General features: G+C 46.0%; 1 protein-coding gene across 2 annotated transcripts; it reads left to right on the forward strand.

The window, feature by feature from the left end:
- The first annotated feature begins 953 nt into the window (after positions 1-953).
- On the forward strand, positions 954-4,980 carry LOC121086159. 2 transcript variants are annotated; one of them, XM_040590773.1, is made up of 4 exons: positions 954-1,182; positions 2,946-3,049; positions 3,647-3,774; positions 4,863-4,980. In XM_040590773.1, exons 1-4 carry the CDS (start codon positions 1,066-1,068, stop codon positions 4,904-4,906), a joined length of 393 nt encoding a protein of 130 aa, XP_040446707.1. In that variant the 5' UTR covers positions 954-1,065; the 3' UTR covers positions 4,907-4,980. The 2 variants fall into 2 exon arrangements, with proteins under 2 accessions (XP_040446707.1, XP_040445868.1); XM_040589934.1 differs by lacking the exon at positions 4,863-4,980 and having other exon boundaries at positions 3,647-4,156.
- The last annotated feature ends 4,487 nt before the right edge of the window (positions 4,981-9,467 follow it).

Here is a 9,467-nt window from a genome sequence, read left to right on the forward strand (position 1 = left end):
GTAGTATCACCGTGTAGTGATAGGACAAGGGGGAACGGTTTTAAGCTGAAAGAGGGGAGATTTAGATGAGATAGTAGGAAGAAATTCTCCCCTGTGAGGGTGGCAGGACACCAGCACAGGCTGCCCAGAGCAGCTGTGGGTGTCCATCCCAGGCTGGACGGGGCTGGGGGCAACCTGGGCTGGTGGGAGGGGTCCCTGCCCAGGGCAGGGGGGTGGAACCAGATGATCTTTAAGGTCCCTTCCAACCCAAACCATTGTATGATTCTATGATTTCTTTAAAACTAAGCTAAAAGGAAAAGTCAAACATTTACTTTCAGGCTGATGTTTTGTCTCAGTTACCTCAGTGCTCTGCCCACCTGAGATACATCTCCTCTGCACGAAGGAGATTATAAGATCTGGTTTACTCACACTCCTCTCTCAGTATCTTGTCTTCAGGGGAGAGGAACGATGACGAGATTTCCACTTAAAATTAAGCTGCAGAAGCAAAACAAAATTCAAACTCAGCTAATTTTATCTGTGGTTTATAAAAGAAACAACAACAAAAAAAAAAAAAAAAAAAAAAAGCCAGTAAAAAAAACAATGGGAGAAATGAGCAATATCTGCCAAATAAAATCATTCACTCACTCCTCGTATTAGTCAGGAGAGAAATAAACTTTTAGAAGGCCACACAGTAAAACAGATCCCCAAGTGTAGCTAGAAAACAATGAGTCAAGATGCTTGCTTGAGCTCCTTGAGCTGCTCCGTATGTTCTTGGGGAACAGCACGTTGCTGCCAAACGGCACCCATGCCCCCACGATCCAGAAAGAGATATGGTTATTTAGACCATTTCGTTAATGCAAACTGCTGAAGAGATGGAGTAATTGAGCCGATTTGCTGCGTGGGCGTGTGGTTGTTTGTGTCGTATCTCTGTACCTCTGCAGTGTTTGGAAACCCATCATGACTCACCTCCACACGTGGTGGCTGAGGACAAGCAGGAAGGTACCTAAAGTCAGCCTGAGGAGCAGCGGCGGTTACTGGAGATGCAGCTAGTGCCCTTCCTGCCAAACTTGTCTTATTATCCCAAAAATGGAGAAGTTTCTGGGCTGGAAAGAGCAGAGCGGTGATCCGTGGAGCATCACTCAGCCGCCAGCACTGCTGAATACTGGAGAGGAGCAGCAGTTTCCGTGCACCAGCATGCATCAGGTCAGTGAGGAGAGGATACAGCTGTAACCCAGGAGCACTCATCCAAATCCTTCTGCGTTGCAAAACGAACTTCTGGGTGATTTTTCACGGTGACGGTTTCACACGGAGGCAGCATTCCTCCAGCGCACCACCCCGATCCCTCCAGCGCTCCTGACACGCGTTGGAGACCCCAAGAGCATCAGGACCACATTACCGCTGTTTCCATTCCCCGTGTCAGATGTCAGACCACCGCCACGGCGGGGCACAGCCGGCCATTTTCCAGATGGCCACTTTTTGCTGCAGATGGTGCGGGGGGATGTTCCCCAAAGTGCTCCCACATTGCTTTGTGGTGCACATTACCCCCATCTACATTTCACAGATTTCCATCTCAAAGACCCTGTTCTTGAGAGAGCAGAGATCTTCGTGGCCTTCTGCTTGTTGCTTTATGTATTTTGGCATTTGTCTGCTCCTTTTACAGTAGAGAAGCTGTTTGTGCCTCTGCAGACGTATTTTATAGATGCAACTTAAGCAAAACTTCTGATGTGCTGGGCTTACAGGTTACCGAAGGAATGTCAATGTTTGTCATCAAGAACACGGGCCAAGTCCCACTCACCTGCTTCGAAAATAACACCTTTGAAGTCAGGACGAGCACAAAGGGGAACATAAGGGCAGTAGAACATAAAGGTGAATTTCACACTGTGACCTTTTAGTCTTTTTTTTTTTTTTTTTTTTTAATTTATTGTCTTATGGAAGTTTTTCCTCCCTCCTTCCCCCCTGCTTCCCTGAATTTGACACCAGTGAAATTTGAAAGAGAAAACAGTCAGGTAGCCAGTAAACATCGGAAAACATGTCTGATGAAGTTCAAAGGGCTGGGAAATGTAACGTCTTTACTAAGCAATGAGTATCACCAGAGTTTATGCAACAGTGTCCTTCAGGGCATGGGGAAGGTGCTGAAAACACAGTAACAAGCGGCTTTGTTTTCTGGGCTCAAATGTAAAAGATACTGGGAAATAACAACGAATAGAGAAAAAATCCTTAGGAAAGTTCGCAAAACCTTTGTAAAGACAGTAACAGATGCCCCCAAAGAGGAAATTACAACATGTGGCAGTTGTGTTTTTTTTGGTTAAGCAACTTTTTGTGAAAGTTCAAAGCATCTGGGGAAAGTAACCAGTAACAGGGTGAGACAGATTTATGCAGCCCACACATGGCAATATTTCTGTATAAAATTAGTAAAAAACCCATTATATCCCTTGATGAAGAGATTAATTCATACAAGTTTGCATTCTTTGAAGAGCAATCATATTTTGACTTCATAAACTGGAAGAACTGAGTAATTTCTTGGATTAACTGATCACAAGGGTTGTAATCTGTAATAAAAATCCATGCACGGCTGCCAGGTTTTGTTTCTCAGAGGATTAGGGTAATGAGTTGATTTGACATTAGAAGAATGCATCCCAGCCTGCAGCCCCATTACCTGGATCTAAAGGGTGGATTCGGAAAGATGAGGCAGTTAGTCAAAGCCTTCAACATATTTTTTTAATACGGGGGAACATATTGCTTGTGCAAGTTGCTGGATTGATAAATCTGGGTGAAATTTTTTGCATAAATCTACAGTGCATGGCATGAGCACTGCCTGGACTTAGCTAGGCAGCCTCCTAGTGCTACATATAGATATACACACACGTGTGTGTACGTACAAGCCCCTGGAAATGTCCTTTGTAGCCATGAAAGACTATCTGCAGGAGTTCACCCTGAAGCTTTGTTTTTGTTCTCTCTTTTTACAGTACTTTGGTGGTTTTGTGCTTCATGTTTTGGTGAGAGAGCCAGAAGAGACCCTGGCCATCTGCTGTCAGAGTTGCCGTGTGGTGGAGAAAGAAGAAAGGCTCAGGTCTGTAAATGTTTTGTTTAGATCTAATAAAGCCCTTAATTTAATTTCTAAATAAATGACTGTTCCTGGAGCTCGGGGAGGCTGTGAATACCTGCAGCAATAGCAGCTTGAGGTGTTTCCCTTGCTGGTTCCTTCCCCGTCCTGCAGCTCCTGCTCCTCCAGCGCTGGCACGTGCCGAGAGCCAGATCAGGGAAATGATGCTCCTTAAAATTAAACCAAATGTTCCTTTGCTGCTGGGTTATTTTAAAGCCAGATCAGTTCCCAGTCTGCTTCGTGGTGCGATCACGTGGCTGGCTGTGCTGGCAGGGGAGGGAGCCTTGCTTGGGCTGCTAGGAGGTTGAGCTGGGGAGAGGAGGGGACTCGGTGTCACCTCTGACCACTTCATAGTGTGAAAGCATGGTCTGGGGGACCTCCAATGGGTTTCGTTTTTACCATCTTTCACGTAACCCCAAGTCTGCACTGAGTGCATGGTGGTGACACTGTAACAGCAACTATTAAAATCAAACAAAACATGCCTGGATCCTTTTGCAATCTTTCTGCTCCAGCAGGGGCATGCCTGCAGAGAACAGCCAGTTCATCACATGTATTTTATTTCAGATATTCTGCGAGGCTTTGGATTTTCATCCCCAAACCTTCCATGTACTCGCCTCATGCTCCCAGACCCGGTAACCCTTCTGCAGATAAGCAGCATGAGGCAGGACAGCAATCGCAGCAGGTTCCCCTGGGTACGCGGAGGGATGGGGAAACGCTGAACGTGCTCTCCCACCACCTCCTTCTCCCGCCCTGCCCATCCCTGGTGTGTGCTGGTCATCCCTGGGGCTCATCCCGCCACAAGTGCCCCAAAGGTGCCGGGGGTGGGGACATGCTGGGGTCCGTCCCCCCCCCCCCTGCCCTGTGCACGCAGGTGCTCCCGCACGGAGATGCGTTTACAGAAGGCGCAGAGAGGCCGGAGGAAGCCGCAGTCACGCGAGCCGCATGTGGTTAAAGAAGCAAGTGCCAACATCTCTCACTCTCACTGTCCCAGCGTTGCTCCGAGGGCAACCTGATCTGCCTTTAATCTACTCTGACCACAAGACAAATGGTTTAAATAAAACCCTGCATGACTGAGTCTCTCCATTTCTGGCTTTTATACGACATACTGAGGAGCAATGGTTTACTTTGCCTGAGTAACAAAATTAATATAAGAGAAACATTTTGTTATGTGGTAACTGAGAAAAAAAAATACAAAACCCAAAAAAAGAAGAGAGAGACATAGAGAAATTTGGGTGGGATGTTTGTGCGTGATAAAACGGAAATCAAAGAAAAGAGTCGCTTTTCTCGGAACAGCCGGCAAAAGTAACAGCCGATAAACAGCTATGCAGGCAGGATGAGGGCTCTGTTTGAGCAACCAGGTTATTTTTGGGGAGCAGAAACCTAAAGCCCCGCTGTTGTCAGCCCCGTGCAGGCAAGCTGTCATCAACGAGATCCCGGCGTCCTTACCCCTGCCGGGGCAAGGTGTGGGGAGAGGCACGGGCTGAGCGAGTACAGTGTCGCAGGGAAGGGGAGGACCGAGAGGAACATCGCGGGGTCTCGGTGGGAGAGCTGACTGCAGCTAGGATTGCCATTTAGCACACAGGGACTGCCACATGTGTGTGCTGGGGGGAGCAGAAGACTTTGCCTCCGTCTGCGGGCAGGCGGCCGCAGGGATGCAGCCTGGTTTGCTGGTGGGATCTGCTAGAGCCAGTCCCTGCCCCTGCCTGGGCTGTGCTCTGCAACCAAATGCGTTGTGGGAGACTCTGCTCTGACTATTCACCATCATTTTCTTCTCATCCAGGACTTGTTGCCACCAACCGCCCCCCCTCAGAGCTGTGCAATTAATCTTGGTCGGGGAGTCGAGGTACTTACCTCTCATCATCCTGAGCCTCGTGGGAATATGTGAATATGAGCTCAAATGAAAGCTATGAAAGGATGGAGTTTAAATCCCCGCAGCGTGGGTTTCACACATCACAAGCCAACAGTGCCTATAGGAAAAGCTCTGCCTTTTTCATTCTTTTTAATGAGAAAACTTCTAATGATTTTTGGTAAGCTTTAGGACATGTAAGGTAATATCCTGGTGTTAGTGAGAATAACAAGGAATTCCCCCACTGACTTTTTGGGGCATAGGATAGTTTTCACATTGAGTAATACTTCTGAAGGAAGGATTTGCCCTGCTGGACCAGAGCATCGCTGCCCACGGACACCTGGCTCCCTCCTTCTGCCAATAGTCCACACCTTGCAGAGAGGATCTTCAAACCATCTCCTGGTCTTGCAGGTCTGGACGTCCTCCCTGACTCCCTGCAAAAGAGATCAGGGTGTGAAGCTTGAAATCTTGTCACCATCATCTTAGCCCATGTGGTTCCAGTAGTTTTAGGGTCACTTCTCTGTTGTGTTTCATTGAAATGCTGGTACGTCACGTCTGAGCCATGTTCTGAATGCCTGTCGCTGCAGCATGGCAGATCCACTTTGAAGTGGGAATTTGGGTGACTTTACAGCAAGCAGTACAAGAAAAAGAATGTTTCCCTTTGATGTTTATTAGTTATGAGCATTGCTGGCCTCTTTTGGAGTTGATTTCAGGCATGGTCCCCTTTAAGAATCGGAAATACATTTTACCAGCATTTCAAATGTTATGAAATGCAGCATTTGGTGGGAAAGAAAATGACAAATGAGAAAAATATGGTATTTTTTCATTCTCTGAAAGAAGTTATAGCTAGAAAAAATCGACTGTATGTGCAAACTCAAAGTGGTTAGCTGTTACTCTACAACATTCGCAGCTCTCTGTGTCAGGAAGCAGAGGCTCTACAGGATTTTTCAGCTCTGACACGGGACTGTAGTCCATACTTCGCAGATGTAGGACACGCTTATGGATAATTCTTTCGCAGTGTTTTGGGGTCACAAACAAAACAAAATCAGCAAAGACCATGAGATCCCTATGTACTTCCCTTTATTGTGTTTGGATTATGTTTTTGGAGGTGAGTCAGTGTTTATCGATATAAAAATATAAGAAACAATGCAGTATCAGAGTCGTATATTTCCCCCATGTGTTCATTGTCCCTTCACTTGCTGTAAAACCCATGCGATGAGGAATTAATGAGCGCACACCTGTTTTCTTTGCAGAACCTGCGTTTTATTTTTAAATTTTAAGCAGCCTCTGAAAGTGATTGCAAAGGCAAGAAAGCAAACTTTGCCCTGGCAGAGGGGGCAAGGGAGGCGTTTGCTGAGCAAAGGGCAGCCCCCGTGTTGCACAGGCTTGATGCACCATTCGGACCCCGGCTGGCTGGAGGCAGGGCGCTGTCTCGGCTGTACCGGGTGGCTTCTTCTGAGGCTCCTCTGGTTCCTCCCTGTTTAGCAGCAACCCAGGCATGTGGGTTTGGGTTACAGCTCCCCGGGGAGCTGAACAAGGCGGGTTACTAATGTTTCATCAGCCTCTGAGACAGGAAATGTCCCACCGTGATGCTCAAGTAAAGTTTTGCATAAAACACCAATCTGCTTTGCAGGGTTTATTCTTTCCATCTATTATCTATTTCCTCAGGCTTTAACTGCTCCTGTAGCCTGAGATGCTGAAATCTTGCACTCAGATTTCTTATTTGAGAAACTCTTTGCTGTCAATGTAAGATCTCTCCTCACATGTGCTTTGAGCAACTCCCCTTTTCTCTGCTGTTCCTTAGAAGCATATAATCTGTTTTGCAAAATTGTGTTTACACTCAGCAAATACACAGGGAAATGGTCTTTTGCAAAGCTGCATTGGCCGGAACCGGTAACAGCATCACTGCTGGATCCAAAGGTAGCTGTAGGAGGGAGCAGTACAGAAAAAGAAGTGGAGTCTTTCAGAATTCCTTCAAAATTGTTCTGTTCAGCTGAGATGCCACCTGGAAGGTGGTCCTACCTCTAAAACCAGCTGTTGAGCTTGAGGAGAAAGCAGTCTGTACTTGCTGAACCATATAGAAAGCTGAGTTCATGCCCACAGCTATCCCTTCCTAAGCTTGAAATTTGTCAAGCAGTGGGAAAAACAAACTCTCTGCTCCATCTTGCTTTCTCCCTACCTTCAATGTCTGGCAGACAGACAGATAAATCATGTTAAAAGAGGTAATTTGCAAGAGAACTGCAAAGCTAAAAGGTGACATTAATATTATTTTGGAGCAATTTTGTATCACATGTAACCTGGAAATGATATCAGCTTACTAGAAGCGAATAAACCATCAGGAGAGAAAAGGCAAAAGGCTGTAATACAGCATCTGCCAGCCTTTGGTAAACATAAGGTTCTTCATTTAATTCAGAAATATCTTCCAGTCCAAGGACTCTGCATAGATCACACAACTTCTTTGGGGGTGGTTTGGTTTGGTTTTTTTTTTATTATTTTGGCAGGCCATGGAGCCACGAAGCCTGAACATAGGCAGAGCATAGAGCAAAAATTCCCCATGCTACACACAGATGGATTTAACAGCCCTCCTTTTATTCACGTGTAAGTGTTTCTGTGGAAGGGATCCAACTTTATGACAAATTTCACTAGTTTCTCGCCAAACACAGGGATCCTCTCCAGAGACATGAAATTTGGGGGTGAACAACTTTCATCAGATTTGCATAGCAGCCCTGGAGTTAGAGACATAAAAAACAACTTGTGGTATCAGAAAGACTTCTCTAGAGACCTGCTGAGGGTCTCCAACCCCACTTCCCACTGGCTGCAGTGGAGTCCTGCAAACATCTACACCAGCCAAGAGTCTTCTGCTGCTGGTGACCATGGATGCCCGGTGAGGAGCAGGCTGGTCTCAGCTCTATGGAAACCCATGAGATATCAGGGTTCTCAGTACCTTGAAGGACTGGGGTCACTTCTGGGGTCTACAGGTTTGATCTCGATGGGAAACGAGATACCCCTGTGTGGTGGAAACACTCTCATTGTCCCAAATGAATTCCTATGTATGAGGGAGAACAAAAAAAACCCCATTTCATTTCATGCTATAATTTTAGCAAGTGTGCCAGGTGCATGGTTTTTTCCTTTTCCAGGATAGTTTGCTTTTCTTTCTCATGTACAAAGATGTCCTGAGTGCAGAAATAACCATGCATCGAGCTGCTTGTGCACATGTTGTGGGAGCAGGAACACAGAGAGGCTTTTGCAGCTATGAAATTCCACCAGGAAAGCTGCCCAGCAAAAGCCTGCCCTCTGAACACTTGCTCAGGGGATGTTTTAGAAGAAAATATTTTTGCTTAGCTTTTATTTGCTTTTCCTTCTCGTGTACATGTGTGCATGTTCAGGGGTTCATTTGTTTGCTGCACTGAAATACAGATTCCATTTGCTCCAGCTGTTCATTTCCCACCTGTGATTGCATCTCTGTGACTGTGGCATCAGCGCTAGTTGCTATAGGCAACTTGTGATGTCATGCTGCAATATGACGATTTCAGCTGGGGAGCATGCCGAAGCACCAGGTCTCATCTGAAACAATAATGAGCTTATTTTTCTAGAAATACCCTTAGTTTTAATAAAAAGCAGAAAATACGGGACATACTGGCAGAACAATCTCAAAACAGAATGTTTCCATTGAGTATCAGCTAGTTTTTAATTAGTAACCAGAGGGACATCAAAGAAAGTTGCTAATTATGAGCATATCATAAAAATATAAACATTGTGTCCCAGTTTTACAATGGCAACACCTTACTGTGGATGCAAATGTGAGGCTGGGTTGGCTAATGAACGGAAAAATCATGGGATTTTTCTTGAACAGCTCACCAAGAGGCATCTGCAGTTATAAAATCAACTATTTCCTTTGGAAAAGGAATGAAAATATTTGACAAAAATACCTTCAAGGTTGGTTGTTATTATTTTTTTAAAATATATCCCAGGAATAATCAAGATCTGCGGTTTTTGAAAAAGAAATCATGAATCAAGATGACTTTATCGAAAACCGTCAGTACTTTCAGCATTTTGTGATGCCTGAAATCTTCTTCATTCCAACTTCTTTTGTTTGCTATTTCTGCCTTTTGAAGCAGCACCAAAAACCAGCCCTGAAGTGAGTGGGATCTATTTGCTACAGTGCAAAACGTGCCCCTCCCCCAAAGGCTTTGCTGAGATCTCTGTCAGACGATTCCACTTTAGTCCAATAGTCCTGTTGGCTGGAGATGATTTTATTTCTGGGTTCTGCTGTTGACACTCTGCTGCAGGTACCCCCGGCCTGAGCGTGTGGGGACGGCTGGGGATGCTGCGCGGCCGGTCCTGCAGGATGCTGTACCTCCCGCCGTCTCTCTCCGGCCACAGCCCTGCCGCTGAGGCTCCACTCGAGTTTGTGCTCGGGGTAAGAAGAAGAGAAGAGAGGAAGGTGACAGAGACCTTTAAGAGCAACAACTTAAGCTCTAAGTGGTTTCTGATTTAAGCCTCTCCATTTCTGGAAATCCAGGCTGATCTCTCTCAGGC

Source organism: Falco naumanni, chromosome 1, assembly GCF_017639655.2.
Source record: "Falco naumanni isolate bFalNau1 chromosome 1, bFalNau1.pat, whole genome shotgun sequence".
NCBI lineage: Eukaryota > Metazoa > Chordata > Aves > Falconiformes > Falconidae > Falco > Falco naumanni.

Excerpts from the sequence above, each read along its gene's own strand:
- LOC121086159 (XM_040589934.1), top strand. The coding sequence starts at position 1,066 with ATGGAGAAGTTTCTGGGCTGGAAAGAGCAGAGCGGTGATCCGTGGAGC. Across the intron at positions 1,183-2,945 it reads CGTGCACCAGCATGCATCAG|TACTTTGGTGGTTTTGTGCT; the intron begins GTCAGTGAGGAG and ends CTCTTTTTACAG. Across the intron at positions 3,050-3,646 it reads GAGAAAGAAGAAAGGCTCAG|ATATTCTGCGAGGCTTTGGA; the intron begins GTCTGTAAATGT and ends ATTTTATTTCAG.